General features: G+C 41.4%; 1 protein-coding gene and 1 non-coding gene across 2 annotated transcripts in view; both read left to right on the forward strand.

Moving 5' to 3' along the window:
• tmeff2a (transmembrane protein with EGF-like and two follistatin-like domains 2a) overlaps positions 1-5,382 on the forward strand; it is a 119,040-nt gene extending 113,658 nt beyond the window's left edge. Inside the window, exons 9-10 of the mRNA XM_061088930.1 lie at positions 3,454-3,612; positions 5,068-5,382. Of these exons, the coding sequence (XP_060944913.1) occupies positions 3,454-3,612; positions 5,068-5,164 (256 nt within the window). The 3' untranslated portion in view covers positions 5,165-5,382. The remainder of the gene's footprint in view (positions 1-3,453; positions 3,613-5,067) is intronic.
• Positions 5,383-10,227: 4,845 nt separating this feature from the next.
• Positions 10,228-10,309, forward strand: trnas-aga (transfer RNA serine (anticodon AGA)). Its single transcript has one exon. It is a non-coding gene; the product is annotated as a tRNA-Ser (tRNA).
• Positions 10,310-16,910: the final 6,601 nt, after the last annotated feature.

Raw genomic sequence — 16,910 nt, forward strand, 5'->3', positions numbered from 1 at the left:
ACGTTTATACTGTCTGTTATGGGCTACAGTGCATGGATGCTAATTTAATAATCAATGAAACTATATTTATCTCTACTACAGAGTTTTTACAGTGCAACTCTTACTGATGAATAAACTAACCATCATTAAGCAACATGGACTCAGACGGCCTTTATTTATTTTGGCAGAACATGTACTTGATAATAAGTATGAATCGATTTTAAGCAATTGCCAAGTAAGTATTAGATGCTGTTTATTTTTTTAATCGGGCTATTAATAGTTTAAGTGTTTGAGATCCCCCCCCCCTGCTGTCGATGCACAGCTTCACATTAATCCCACGTCGGGTTTTTTTCAGAGCCGACACTTTGCAGAGGTGGCAAAAGTTTCTCGCTTGAAAAGTGTTGGAAGTGAAACCTTCACCTCTGAAGGTCACGTCTAGCGGCTGAATCTGTGCAAAGCAAACCGAGTCTCATGTGACATTAATATAGTTCAAACACTCTTTAAGTTAAACCACTCGTACTTCAAGTCAAATAAAAAACAAAGAAACATGTCCAGGAGGAAACGTGTTGCACATACTGGATGAGGAATGCTTCATTTAAATAACTCCAGGGACGGGAATGTTGTTTTTTTTTGTGCTCTGTCGCCAATGTTGTCGACATTATCAGGGATTTTGATTCTTTGCTTTCGTCCATGATGTTTCTCCTTGTCTCATCTTCTTCTTCTTATGGTCTTAATACGTCTTTTACATCCTGGGAACGTGGCACTTGAGGATTAAAACATTTTAAAAATGCATAATTCCAACCAAATGCAGTAAAAACGAAAGTAACAAGCCAGTTTTCCAAGAGAAGAAAGTACAGATATTTATATCACGATATGAGGAGTAGAAGTGAAGAGTAGATCTGACAGGTTTCTGATGTTACTTCTCACCTCTCCACCTTGTTAGTTTCATCATCTGTCAGTGACATGTGGCCTGAAACACACGACTTTCACCTTTACTGACGCAAACTCTGACATCAGCAAAGTCCTGGAAAGTATTAAAAATAAATATGTGTCACTGATCATCTGTGTTGCATTTGATCTCGATGTGTGCTCGTCCTTAGTAAGGGTCAAACCTTCAAAACTAGTTTTAATGTTGCTCTCAATTATAGTTTTATATCTTCAATGAAGGAAAATACGTCAAGTTGTTTTAAACCAGATGGATTTAAGTAGAAACACACAAAGATGCAGTGCACACACACACACATGTCATAGGACCCCTGATGGGACTTAAAATGTATTTCCTGGAGGCTCGGTCTAACCCTAAACTGAACCACTGAACCAAAAATCTGTTTTTTTGCCAATTGGGGACACAACTTTTATCCCCAGTTACACAAACTATTTTTAAACGTGTCCTCAAAGGTCGTCTGTGACCTCACAACCACATTTGCTGGACATCAGTCACAAACAGGTGCAGGTGACAGAGTCTGAGACTCACTCACATCAGCTCACAGAACCCAGTTGGACCCACACAGCACAGATGTGCATTTACATACAGGCACAAGAAGGACACACACACACACACAGGACACACACAGGACGCACACAAAGAATGACCATGTGTGCTCCTGGGGTCTGCCATCTTTTACAGCCTGATAGTGTAGCAGCTCGGGGGTCTTGGTGTCTCTCTCTCTCTCTCTCTCTCTCTCTCTCTCTGTCCTTCTCCTCTTCCTCTCACCTCACTCGTCCCAGCAGTATTCTTGCATACAAAACACTGCTCAGCAGAGAGGGGGTGTGAAAGGCCTTTGCTGCCCCCTAGCGGCCGTGGAAAGTGAAGGTTGTATCCAGACACAGTTGTGCCTGTGGTAGTGATGCATGTGTGTGTACACGTGTGCATGTGTGTGTGCGTATGTGTGTGGAAATCGGAGCACAAAACCCCCCAAAAGAACAAGGTTGAGCTGTTTATCTCGCTCACTGTCAGGTCGAAGGGAAAGAGAATGTGTCTCTGTGTGTGTCTGTGTGTGTGTGTCTGTGTGTGTCTGTGTGTGAGTTGTGGGTCCAAACAGGGATATGCAGGTGTTGGTGGGTAACAACCTCCCCAGAGACGGGACAAGCAGGAAGACAGGAGAGGGAGGGAGAGAGATAGAGATTAAAGGGGGGACCATTTTAGCTTGTCTCTGAGGACAAAGATCATCTCCATTAGTCTCTCTCACTGTGTGTGTGTGTGTGTGTGTGCGTGTGCGTGTGCGTGTGCGTGTGTGTGTGTGTGTGTGTGTGTGTGTGTGTGTGTCCCAACAAATCCCAACATGATATTATTAACAGCTAATGTTATATGCTGGTAGGGACCAGTGAAATAACTTCTTCTTCTTTTTAGTTGTCTCTTTTCTATGTTCTGTTGCGTTCTCAGTTTATAAGGTTAGAAGAATTAAAAAGAAGTATTTATAGGTTTGCAGAATTGTTATTCAGCCTTTGTGTTTCCTCTGTGGTTTGTAAAGGTAACGACACTAAAGACATAATATTCTATGATCCCCAACAGGACTCCTGACAGTGTTGATGCTTGTAAACTGGTATTCCCTCACTGCAGCTCAGGACAACACCAGGCCACTTTGTGATGATAACTGGGAAAATACGTGTTCTCTTTTATCAGAAATAAATCATAATAACACACAGAATATTAAAGATTTTGGATGATATTAGTAATATTTCAGGCATGAAGTTTTTGTTTAATGAGTCTTGACAGCACAATCAGCCTTTAGCTGTATGTCACAAATTCAATAAACACCTTTAATAGCTTCCAAAGTTATTGGGGTTAGGGTTACACACTTTATCATTTTAATCTCGGATGCAAGCTGGGACAAGAATTTCCTTTCGGGATTAACACAGTCTTTATCTTTATCTTTATTAAGTATTTAGTTCATGGTTCTGAAGACGTCGCCTGTAATGAGCATCAGCAGCTTCACAGTTCTCCAGGGTGAAGAGAGACGGACTGAGGTGAACTCTGCAGGATGATGCAGGAAAAGACACAAACTGTCTCTGCAGGGCGTCTCCGTGGCGTCTTCTAAAGAGCTGGTTCTGCAGTTCCCCCCCCTTTAACACTGAATTACCATTGCAGCTTCATTGAGGACGAAGCTGCGGCGGTGAAACGAACGTTCTGCATCTGGAGCTGCTCTCTCTCTCTCTCTCTCTCTCTCTCTCCCTGCCTCTGCTCTCTCCCTGTGCGAGCCCCCATCAGTCATGTTCATCTCAATAGTCGCGGCAAAGAAAAAGCACAATCACCACGCTGACACACAAACACATTGTTCCACCTCAATGTCTTTGTCAAGCAGGTGCTGACGTTTCAATTAGAAGCACAGAAACAATTAACCTGTCTCCCGGTGCAAAGGAATGACTCGCTTCCTCTCTGTCTCTTTCTTCTCTCTCGCCCCTGCATGTGTGTGTGTGTCTGTCTGTGTGTGTGTGTGTGTGTGTGTGTGTGCCTGTGTGTGTGTAATATCTCAGCTGTCACTCGGGGTTCCGGGGCCTCCAGTGTGACATCAAAGAGTACAACGTGTTCTATGTGGTGCCCGGCTCTGGCAAACTGCACTACGTCCTTATCGCCTCCATCATCGGAGCTCTCCAGGTGGTCATCATCTGTGTGGTGGTGCTCTGCATTACCAGGTGAGTCACGCACACACACACACACACACACAGACAGACACACAAACACACAGTATTTTCCATGTGGTCGGTGTGTGAGTTCGGGAATCCACATGGGGGCCATGGGGCTCCTGGAGGAAACAGCTGAAAGGTCACCTTGCTCACTATAGAGGGAAAGTACAGGACTTTCCCCCTGGACACACACACACACACATACACACACCTGAACACATGCAGCGGGTGCGTATGAGCACACACACACACGGAGATATCTAAGTAGGCAAGGGTACACACCCTGTGTTTGAACAGGCGTTTTGTATTGACAATAAAACCCACACACACACACTTGCTCGTATACCCTGCAGCCTCTGTGACTGCGGCTGACCTAAGCAATTTATGACATTCAATAAAAGATCTTTTAAAAGAGTTGGCTGCGAAAAAAAAGGAAGAAAGACCTGCTCCTCTGAGCAAAGGACGAAAGGAAGAGGAGGGACGGAACGAGAAAATTATATCTGCAGCTGCATTAATGTGTCCTGCTGCTCTTTGATATTCATTCTAAAACTAAAAGATGATATATAATGAAAGATTACTTCTCTATTGTTACCACTTCGACTAAAGAATAAATAAATGTAAAGCGGCCTCTGTGGAGCTTTGTCTCATTAGTTTTATTAGATTATTATAAGGCCTTCACTTCTTAAAGGACAAACAGGCAGGAGCAGGAAAGGTCACCTCTGTGCTCAGCCTCCGTGCACGACATTCTTCACGCTTCAAAAGGTTATTATTGCCACATTATTGTATATTTCCACCACAACAACAGTGCATTAGTTTGTTCCCACTCATAACAACAGGTGAGGTGAGAGAGTTCCTGAAACTTTAAGAAAAACCTGCTTTTCCTTTCTAGTTTCGGTGTAAATCAGGTGTAACCCCTTATTGCCTGAATTAATTTCCAATTATATAAAAAAAAATATTATTTGTGTTTCTGGCTGTCATACAGATTCTAAATTAAGTGGAGATTGTTCATTTCAATATAGCATATATAATAGATAATTGAGGTATTAGGCAAATTAGCGACATTAGGCATAATGGGGCATAAACGCGATTTAACAAATCTTCCAGTCTCTGGTATGTAGATTATTATATTGATGCTGCTTTTGCTTGAAATTGAACAACAACATATGTTTTATGTAAAATCATTGCTGTTCCATTATCACAGTATTTCAAATACAGCTTAATACCTCAAAATAACTTTGCTGCACAGTACCAAGGGGCTAGTATGTATTCTCCACTCCGACCACTAGATGGCGGCAGAGTACTTCCAATACCTTCATGGTATGTGTAGTATTTGCACCATCAGGCATTAGTGGGATAAAAAGACCGGAATGGTGTGAATGGTTTGAGGCGAATTCGCGACATTCGTCAACAAGGGGATAATAACGGTTGTATAGCTAATGACTCCTCCCACTCTCCTCTCCACAGGAAGTGCCCACGGACCAACAGGATCAACCGGCAGAAGCAGAACAATGTCCACTTCAGCTCGGAGAACACCATGCGCGCCTCCACTCGACTGATCTGAGCCCCCGGGCAAAACAGCAGACAGTGCCCCCCCTCCCCCTCCGCAGCACGGAGGGCTACGGCGTTCGATGTTACCCCCCCCCCTGTAGGCCAACCCCCCTGATAACTTAGGATTCTGCTTCCCCTCACTCCTCGCCCGGTCTCCCAGTGTGAACTGAAAGGATGGGGACACGGCAAGAGACAGAGCTGGGACAGCAGTCAGTGGCGACGCCCACACACCCGCCCGCCCGCCCACCCGCTGGGGGGGGGGTTATGCTCTCCTCAGTCGCCGGTCACCCAATCGAGTGTCCTCGCACCTTCTCACTTCCACCTGCTTCCAGGGTTTCAGCTGAGAAACTGAACCGTGAGGTGTTTGGGGACCTGAGGATACTGAATGTGTGTGTGTGTGTCTGTCTGTGTGAGTGAGAGAGAATGTGTGTGTGTGTGTGGGAATGTGTATTAGATGTGTGAGCTTTGGTAGAGGCGGGCTAGCCAGTGTCTGTTGTTTGTAGATGAGGGGGGTTAAAGCAAATCAGGGTAGTGCTCAGCAGGGTAAGGGGCTTCTCCGTGAGGTGAGTGTTGTCCGGACTGGGAGGGGGGTGGGGTGGGGTGGGGTGTGTGTGTGTATGTGTGTGTGTGTGTGTGTATGGGGTGGGGTGGGGGGTGTTTCGGGTCTACACGTGATGCCTTGCACCTTGTGTTATAGGAGACCTTTGACAGAGGGCACAATGTTATGATAGAGCTCTCTGTTCGGTTACCACGACGACGTCAGCTACTGTATCTTGGGTTCTATTTCCAATAGTTATTACTACGTTGTCTTGATGGGGTCATTTTTCTGTAAATGTAAATAAATAATTTATATCACGAAATGTAACACACCCTGTCTGCCTCTGTTCATTGTCATCACTTGTTCCCTTAAGATACTTTGAATTGAATTGTACGATAAAAGGATGGAGCCTGCACTGAACTCTGGAGAATCTCCTGTATTCTCCTCAGAGGCTGGAGGTGAGAACGACAATGTCTGAGCGAGAGCTTCCAGACTTTCTACTTTAACCCACCACCTGGTTAAAACTCTGCAGAATGTCTGAAGGAGCTGATACGAGAGAGAACAGCAGGACATCTCTGCAGCGAGTGAGGGGTTGATGAAGATGAACATCTCTGGATGGAAGAGCGGTGCCACACACCCGGAAAACAGATGAAGAGAGTTTGTGGTGATGGGATATTATTATTATTATATCCCTGCCTCTTCCGGCTGCTCCACCTGAGTCCTCCGGAGATTTCTGTGTCGTTGTGAAAGTGTCTGACCAGAAAATCTCCCACAACATTGTTCGTTTGTGAAAAGGAATCTCTGGAGAAAGTCCAGATCCAATCCTGTGGACATCCACCAGAGTTCATGTCTGAAAACGACGAGAGCTCTCCCGTGAATGCTTCATTGATAATCATATAATAATATAATATAACATACACAGGATTCAGCACTGAGTACACAGGTACACAGTGGTGTATAAAGTACTTGAAAACCATACTTGAGTAAAAGTACAGATATCTTACTTGAAAGTGACTCCGGTAAAAGTAAAAGTCACCTTTGTCAGCAGCTCCTGGTCGGTTTGTGGGTTTATGAACCTTTTGTGTCTATTAGCTGTATTGTGTAACTGCCTGGATGTTTACCTGTATATCTGCCCGCCAGCTTGTCCACACATCTACATGTAAGCCTGTTTATTTATCATTAGACTATCTTCACCGAATGGGCCTGCGTTTGTGTTTGCATTTGTTTCCAGCAGGGTGACAATACACCTGTAGGGACAACAAAGTGAAGACACAACCCTGCCTGAAGTTGTACACATTAGCCAGTTTGTACAATATATATATAAAGACTCAACAGCTTATAATTTGTGTTGAGTCAGCACAAAGGGCGACTAAGGATTGGAATTGGCAATATATAGATATATAATATCTTTGCAAAAATTATATTGGCATTATAGTGAGTGGAAAACTGGGCCTGATTACCCAGGGTTCCATTTGGCGAGGTCCATTAAAAAACCTGAATTGTGTGCGTGAATATGCAGTAGTCCACGACAAAGTGTTTGTTTTTGGTTGTGTTGGCTGAAAGTTGGTTTTGCGTTTGCTTATAAAATTGGTTGTGTTGTTTTTTTTTCCGATCTCGACTTGTTTTGCATCTGTTTGTTTTCTTTACGTGGACGTGTAAGACTAGACACGGCCAACCAATGATAGTCTACTTGCCAACAGTTTTTGTTTAAACCAACTACTTCCAATATTTTCTTTAAGGAAAGTTAACCACTTGCTGCTTCGAGCTATGTATTTATGTGCGGATGTTGACACGAAGCAGGAAAGGGAAAACAAATGTGAATCGAAAAAAGGAATACCTTCAAAAAATCATGTAAAGTCACCTAATAAAAGCCCTAACGAGCCAGTTTTGAGAATGTAAGAAGTAGAAAGTACAGATATTTGTGCTCAAATGTATCGTCAGGAAAATAAATACTCAAGTAAAGTACAGATATGTGAAAAATTGACTTAAGTACAGTAACTAAGTATTTCTACTTTGTTACTTCCCACCACTGCAGATACATAATGAACATTTTAATGATTACAGCCTATTTCTCAGTCACATATCAGTGAAGGAATTGTACTTTTAACAGTTTGCTTTCATGTGGTATTTCTACCTGAATCTGAACACATCCTCTACCCCAGAGCCACTGTATTGATTTAAAATGTCACAGCTTCCCAATCCACAAACACAGCGAAGACCTGTTTTATATTCTCTGCATGTTCCCGGCCACACACACACACAGATATCTATCACGAAGGAGGGAAGCAGACAAACTGGTAAGTGAAGTAGGTCTGAAGATACTGAGAAGAAGAAAATCTGGAGAAAATCTACTCTTCTCCTCACATCTGTTTTTAATGTGCTCCTATCACAGTTTTACATTTTGAACGCTCTGTTTATTTCCAAAGACTTTAAATAGGCAGTAAAGACCTTTTATAGAGTGATGGATGTTTTTTATTGAACCCAAACTGGGAACTTCCTCCTACAGCGACAAGGTATTGAGCACGTTACACACTAAGCATGACGTTAAAAATATAAGAATATATATATATATATATTGAATATATTGAAAATTCACACTATAAATGATGGTGTATTAATATATATTTAATACAGTTTGTGGTAATGACTTGTTGAAGTGAGGAGATGTTAACCAGGGTGTTTCTCGCCACAAGGTGGAGCTGTGGTCCACAGTGTTGACTACACTCTCCCAACGTCAGTGAGGGAAACTTTTAATGGTAGTGTCCATTACTACGGAGGCCTTGTAGGGACATTTAGGGGAAAATATCACATGGCCACGAGTTATGAATCTGTTCCTTCATAATAAGACCTGGCAGCTGAACTGAAGAAGCCTCCTGATGAGAGATGACACTAAATCACATGATGTCGCCTCTATAAAGAGCTTTAGTCTAGTTTAGACTCTGAGGACACACTGTGGGGGACACGTGTGTTATTACTAGTCAATAAGGACACATGGACCTGTCTTCATGCTCCTGTATCTGAGGATAAACTCACTTTAAGGGGGATGAACATATGAAACAATGTCTTATTATCCTATCAAGCACTCCCAGGAGTCTACATCTCCATCTCTCCCATTTTAAACTTTTCCACCACCTCCTCAAATACACTTTTACTTCATGTTAGCATTAAGCTCCCCGAGGTCATAACACTTTTAAACTCCTCCAATCTGCAATAACTCCACTAAACCAGCACCTTAGCATATTTGCACTATTGCACAAAATTGCACTATTATTTTTGTCTCAGATGAATATATATATTAAGATATATATATATATTTTATTTGCTATTTTACAATTTTGATATTCTATTTTGTATTATTTTATTCAATTTTTTTTTTTGTTTGTAAATATTCTGAGCATTGCTATTAGAGAGCCAGAGACTGCTTAATGTTAGATAGATAGATAGATAGATAGATAGATAGATAGATAGATAGATAGATAGATAGATAGATAGATAGATAGATAGATAGATAGATAGATAGATAGATAGATAGATAGATAGATAGATAGATAGATAGATAGATAGATAGATAGATAGATAGATAGATAGATAGATAGATAGATAGATAGATAGATAGATAGATAGATAGATAGATAGATAGATAGATAGATAGATAGATAGATAGATAGATAGATAGATAGATAGATAGATAGATAGATAGATAGATAGATAGATAGATAGATAGATAGATAGATAGATAGATAGATAGATAGATAGATAGATAGATAGATAGATAGATAGATAGATAGATAGATAGATAGATAGATAGATAGATAGATAGATTACTTTATTCATCCCTGAAGGGAAATTAAGTCGTCATAGCAGCCGGTATATTTGAATACAATAAAATACAATACAATAGAATAAAATAAAAAATATTGAGGTAGAAAGAATAAAAACAGAAACACAAGATAAATAGGTAGATAAGGTGCAGTGGCAAGATGATGGTAATAGTACTGATGATATGATGGTAATGTTATTGTTAGACAGTATATAAAAATAGTATAGTATATATAGTATATAATATAACATAATATATATTTATATATGATAGTAATTATACCAATATAATAGCAGTATGTAGTAATAATGGCAGCAACAGTATTTATAATAATAATAGTTAATATAATAATAATAACATGTACTTGACAATAAACTCTTGAATCTTCAATATCTTGAATCTACATGACTCGAGTCTGGGTTAACTACAGTTTTACGTCATAATAACATTACGCTACTTGACTGGGGGCTGGTAAACAAGACTTTATTAAAACATGTATAAACTTATTAATTTGCTTCTACATACTTGTGTTGTTGTAACTTTCCTAAACACTGAGCCGCCATCTTTGCTGAGCCGGACCTGTCACGTCATCTGCTGGTCTCAGGACTTCGTGGATCATCGTTAAAGTGTTGGTCGATAAAACGTTAGGACCTGTTAGGAATTACTACACACTAGTATTGGCTATATAGTGAGTTTTTATAAGCACATGTAATATCCAGTTGTCGTGGCCGAGTGGTTAAGGCGATGGACTAGAAATCCATTGGGATCTTCCCGCGCAGGTTCGAATCCTGCCGACAACGAATGACTTTTTTTTTTTTTAAATTAACAGAAATTGGCCGTTTTTCAAGCGATCGACTTCCGTTAGAAGAAGAAATCATCAGAGGAACATCTGAGCTTTATTTGATTCACATGTTTGATTCTCACACTGGGAAGCAGAAGAGCCACTGGAGTCATGGACGAGCATGAACCAGGGAGGACGTGCAGCTCTTCATCCTCCTCTTCCTCTTGTTATTCTCTCCCAGTGTGTGTGTGTGTGTGTGTGTGAGTGTGATACAGGACACATCTACACATCTGTCAGCTCTGCTCAAAGTCAGTCTATGGTCTGCTCCGTCCATCCTCCTCTTCTTTCTTTCGCATGTAGATTTTTCCAATGTGGACGCTGCTCAGCTCATTACTGCCCTCTGCAGGATAAAAGAGTCACGTTTCATATTTTGATCTGCAGCCCTGAATCTTACAGCAACTGGAAAATTGCTTTTGAGATCAGATGGTGGTTCTCACTATGGCCCGAAAAAAGATTTAATGGTGCATTTGTCTATATTATACATGTCTAACTGTTTCAAGATGGCCACAGTCACACAGTGTTCACACCTGTTAGCATCATGCAATCCAGACTCACCATATTTAGGTGTAAGTACTGTAGTTTGGTTCTTCTTTATAAACTTTCCTTTTAAATTAGTTAATGTTTAATGTTAATACTTTTCCTATTTAAACGTACATTGCTTTGCTACTTTTACTTGGGATACATTTTAAATACACACAATTTAATTTGTCATAGTCTTTTTACAATGTGATGTTTTTACAGACCAAATAAATAACTTCTCTTTTCAATATCCATTCAGTTGTGGTATTTTTTAAAACCCAAAGCCCACAACACCACCTGTGTAATTCAAGATGTCATGCTATTGAATACATCACATAGTTATTAGAAACACAACAAGACTGTTCTAATAAGGGAAGAGATCATTGTTCATATATGAAGTTTCCATATCGAGCCATGTTCAGAGTCATCCATGGGTCATTCTGACAGACGCACAACTTTTCCCAGCCTGTTTCACATGTAGGCATGTGTGTGTCTGTCTGAAGGGTCGGTCCCTCTTCTTTTATTAACCTCAACACTTTGACTTTACACAGTAAAACACAGAAGAAGCAGCCGCACTGACAATAATTACACAGAAGTACGAGCCGATGTTCTTTAGCCTGTTTGATGAATCTGAAATACCTGAAATAGCAAACAGAGCCCCAGTTTTCACCTGCGGCCATGACCTCATTAAACCCGTTATTGTCTAGTCCCACAGTTCATACTTTCACCTTCCTCTCCCTGCCCCCAAATTAAAAAACATAACAAAGTCAGAGTCTCTGGCCGTTCCAACCCCTGGGCACACCCCCTTTTGTATCCACATGTGTGTGTGTGTGTCTGTACAACTGACCCAGTCAGTGTAATCCTCTCAGTTTCCTGTGCTCTCCTGCAGAGTGAGCCAGAGGCCGGGGAGGAGCAGGAAGGAAGAGTCTGTGACCGTCTGTGACTATCTGCTCTCATCTGAGGTGGAAGAATGTGGTGAATGTTATTAATGGATGTTAAGCTCCTACCCTTATATACATACTCCGGAGAATGTCCGCACAATTGGGTCTTACACACATGAAACGTTTAAATTCTGAAGTCTCAACTCAGACCGACACAGACTTTCACAGGTGTCACTGGTGCTGGTCTCTGTAACGGAAGCAACATTCATAGAATCCTCTTTAGCGAGTTGTTTCAAAATAAAAGCACAGTATTTGTTTTATAGCTGCAATGCGTTATATCAAGCTGAATTGAAGAGCTTTTCTTTTGAAAAGATGCAAATGATGCACATGCAATGTTTGAAAAAATAAAAGCAGTCTGGTTAATTATTTCAATCTTATATATTAAACCACATATGTTTACAGTATTAAAGCAAATTCAGTTTCCGTTTGTGAAAAACATTGACTTTAAAAATCCACATTGCAGATAAACCAGGTAGGATGAACACAACGTTTTCTGACTTCCCTCTTCACCATAGACTAGACACAACGTAGCACACACACTTAAAAGTGTCAGTTTATTGTTGAACCGTTTGAGGACGACTCACTAATGACAAGGAATAATTCTGAAGCTGCTCTGGAGCGTTGACACAGGACGAGAGAACAGCACATTCCAAACAAACAGGTTTAGAACAGGAGCTGCACTCGTGAGATAAATACAGTAAACATCATTATACACCTCAGCATTACATAAACCCCATAGACACACTCCCTGCACAACTACACTCAACACTAAACACTGACATCTGACACCTACTCTAGAAAGACATGACTCCTCATCGGGCTGCTCACTGTTTCAGACGTGTTTAAACATGCTTGAGTTCCAAAGAATTCAAATAAAGATGATAATGCAGAGTCCATACTGTTGAACCCTTTTCTAAAAACCCTCTGCTTCTGATTGTGCAGGGAGAGGAACAAGTGGTCAATGAAATACCAGCTAGATGAAATCAGTTAGCTGGGAGGCACAGGGCTGTCTGTCAGGAAGCCACACTCAGGGAAGGATCAGGCTGAATGACCAGCAGAGCCCTGGCATTGATTTTACAATCAGCAAACTGCTCCTCAACTGCTGTGGCGGGGGGGAAGGATTGGCCTATTGGTTTGAAAATTGATGGTGTTGGACACATGAGAAGTTTTGCACTCACAGGAACAAACAAGCACACAAACAAACACACGCGTGCAAGTCGTTCCCTGACATCCAGACGTTGTGTGTGTACAATCTTAACACCTCTCAAATTGACCCATTAGCTTCCGAATTGATAGCAACACAAAAAACCACACAGCACACTCACACACAGGGCACACCTTTGACTGAGCGTGTGCCTCACACACGCTGGTCCGTGAAAAAGGGTCATTTAAAGATCCAGCGCCATCTGTTTTTTTCCCAGCATGCCATCTTTCCCCCTCTGTGGGAGCCTTTGATTTAGCACAAAAGGGTAACATCGCTTCCCTGCTTCCCACCGAGCAACCAGACGCCCACTCTGAGCAGGTCACACAAATCAAACACAACATCGTTTCATCATGGGTATGACCGGCGGTGCTGGTGTTAATCACAAACATTAGGGGTCCAACGTGAGCGCTGATGAGGGAACCTGGTTGTTGTGGGTGTTGCAGATACATCACATCACCAGACTGGTTGAGAGGTGTGAGGCAGCAGGTGGATGATACATTCTGAAGTACTGCCTTCCAGCGAAAGTATAACAATAATCAGTATCTCTGGACAAACCTTCAATTCATCAAACATGCGTCATACTGTACATATCCACACTTTCTCCGAGATATAATTTAGTTTCAAATTTGAGGGCGTGAATCTGATGTGTGTCATCGTGTTTCAATTTGTATGCTTGTGGAAATAGAAACTCCCATTTAAATGCACCTAGAGGCCTTTCTCAAAATATTTGCATTGCATCAGCCCCACTAATAAAGGCTCTGTATACTTTCATATCAACAGCACCATACCAAGTTTGTTTAATTTGTTTTGCATTAAAATAAATCCCCCCTGAGCCAAAGAGAAAACTGTGGGATATTTTACACTTATAAATATATTTCAGTAAATGCACTTTCAGTTGTCTGATGAAGTGAATCCACTCTAATCAGCCCAGTTTCCAGTTGCAGGCAGCTGTTTTAAACAGGAAGCTCTGGAAGAGACACACAACAGATATTATGTTTTCCCATCAGGAGCTGGTAGAGACCAAAAAAACAGAGCTAATAGATTGTTACTGGGCTTACATCATTCAACTGACCAGAGTCATGACTCTAAATAAACAACATTGTTACTCCAATTAAGCATAATGTCTCCATGTCTCTGAGAAACCATTGTTTAGGTCCACATGGAGAAGGTCTCAAGCTGTTTCACTTGCTCTGCCCACAACATGGAGACACTTAGACTCAAACACTGTAGGAGCACCTTCAGGAAAAACATGACAATTGACAAGGGGAGGTGATGCAAAGAGAGGAAAACAAGAAACTAATAGTGTGTTTGTGTGTGTGTGTGTGTGTGTGTGTGTGTTCACAATCTTCTCTGTGTTTTTTTAAATTGCACTTTCCAGCTTCAGGTCACACAAACTAGTTTCTTTGCCTTTAGAGGAAGTAAATGAAAAAACATTGTTTACTTTTATGCATAAGGAATCTAAACAATAACATGAGACTGCTTTGCATAATAAATAAATTCAATAATCAACGTCTTGGAAAAACACGTCATTATACTTTCACCCAGTTTTGCCAAAAGCCTTTTAACGGTTGCACGGGGCCACGCCTTTCCCAGGATTAAAAGCTCCTTCAATCGATGCAACTTGCAGCAGCATGTTTGTTGAAATGATGGAACATGTTGAGTGTAGCTGCTGCTGCAGCAACATCACCCATGACTGATATCTACTGATTTTTATATATATATAAAAGATCTGATTATGGATCTTTTCTTCAGCGACTTGAGTTGTGGCTAAAACTTTCAATAAAAAGAGAAATGCAGAATATTAAAAATAAATTTATGATGAGAGTGAAAAAGATATTGGCTGTTGTGATTTACAAAGCTCTAATTTAAGTGCAGCACTGACGCAGCTGAGATTCAGTCATGCACTTGCATTTCTTAGCCTCTAGAGGGCAAATGCACACATGTCTTCAGGCTGAATTAGACTCGTCCATCCACTGCCACTTTGTGTTTTTAAATAGTTCTGTTTAAGCTGCTGTGCAGATACAATTATTTATTTTTAATACTTTGCTATATGTAGCTGTAGGAAGGTGGAAGGTCGAAGTGAACTCTTAAATAAATGGAACAAGGAACTAGGAAGTGTTGTGATGAAATAGGACTGGAAGAATTCAGGAAAGCAGCGGAGAAGATGCAGGGAGAGGAGGAAAAAGGGGGAAAGGGAGGGATGGAGAAAAGTGGGAGCGAACGGAAAGGAAAAGAGAGGCACACGCTGGAAGAATGACAGGATGGGAGCGTCACTCCCTCCAATCCGTCCCAAGGGGAGGAAAATGTGGAAAAGAGTCAGAGTTCAAATGCTAGGAACGGGAGGTCAAACTTTTATGTCGACAGAAGTGTGTGTCTCCGAGGAGCCGAGAGGAGGAGAGGAACACTGGTGTTGTTCAGTCAGAGGAGGAAGGAACTTGTTTGGCCCGAGTGTGTGTCCAGCGCTGCCACTACACTGTGACAGCTTTGAAGCTCCAGCCGCTGACCTCCAGGAAAGGTGTTAGTCCTGAATGTTGACATGTGAGAATCTGTCGATCCTCGGCACAGAGCTGCTGGACTGATGGAGCAGAGGAAACTCAAACCTTCATGTCCACAAGGGAGATGGTCTATGTTTAGGGGAATAGATCTACATTTTGGGAAAGAAGACACATCATAGGTATAGGAACCTTATAATGTATCCTATGTAAACACAAGAATCCTTAAAAGAAAACCAAGGTTACAACTAGATAATGAAGCAAAAAAACGATAAATAATTGTAATCACAAGAATAATTCAAGTCAAATCATGTACTCGACTTGTAGCAGTTGTCAGTCGGTGCATGTTCATGTGTTTTGGGGGTGTAGTTTTGATGAAGGGCCCAATGGGAGAGAGAGGGATGTATCTCATATTTATTGAAGCCAAGTCTTTGCTAGTTTGCCAGGATTACCAACCCTGGCTTTAAAATCATCTGCTTGTAAAACATGGAAACACAGCCAGCAGTTTATTAGCCTATCATAAAAAAAAATCCAATCTAGCTGCACCTATAAAGCTTTCTAAAAAACAAACATCATAAAGAAGTCATGTAGTGCAGCACATTCTGTCATTTATCACTTTGGTTGCTGTTTGTTTTAAACATAGAAGATATATAATGTGCTAAACTAAACCTTAGAGAAGCATTATTAACCTTTGGGCACAACCAGGCTAGCCGTTTCCCCCTGCTTCCAGTCTTTGTGCTAAGCTAACTAGCTCCACACTGTATATTTACTGTACAGAGAGGAAAGTGGTATCAATCTTTTCATCTAACCTGTTTGCATGAATGCGGTTTGGATTTGAGTCCAGCTTCGGTGTCAACCCATGTTTTGTAACATTGTCCTGAGGTGTGTCGTCACTGTGTGCACATGCAAGTCGCTGCAGAAATCCTAATCTCAGTTTAGGGGAGTGTGAATACTTCATATTGATTTTAGGTGGGAAGGTTGCTGACCAAGCCTTTACCATATCAGCCTGAATCCAATAAAACTCAGGAGTGGGTTTGAATTCTTTCCAAAGTCTGCAGATAAAAAAGATTCTTGTCATTTCTCTTTGTTCTGCTGGGAAATGAATCACACAGGGTAAACACACACATGTGGTTCTCAATCTCTTCTAGGGAGATGCACAGACACACATGGTGTTGCTACACACAGACCCACATTCCTGTTTATCCCGCACACGTGTTGATTAGATGTGTTGAAAGAGCGCTGGTGTTGCTGCGAATAAAAGATTGACAGTGACGGCGACAGAGAGAAAGAGGGAGAGAGGGAGGGCAACACGCCAGGGCACAGATGAGCTCATTGTTGAAACAGGGATTTCCACATTTCCATGTCTGTGTGCCCCCCCATGCCATGACACAGGGCTGGAAAACA

Source organism: Limanda limanda, chromosome 16 (genome assembly GCF_963576545.1).
Source record: "Limanda limanda chromosome 16, fLimLim1.1, whole genome shotgun sequence".
NCBI classification, from domain to species: Eukaryota; Metazoa; Chordata; class Actinopteri; order Pleuronectiformes; family Pleuronectidae; genus Limanda; species Limanda limanda.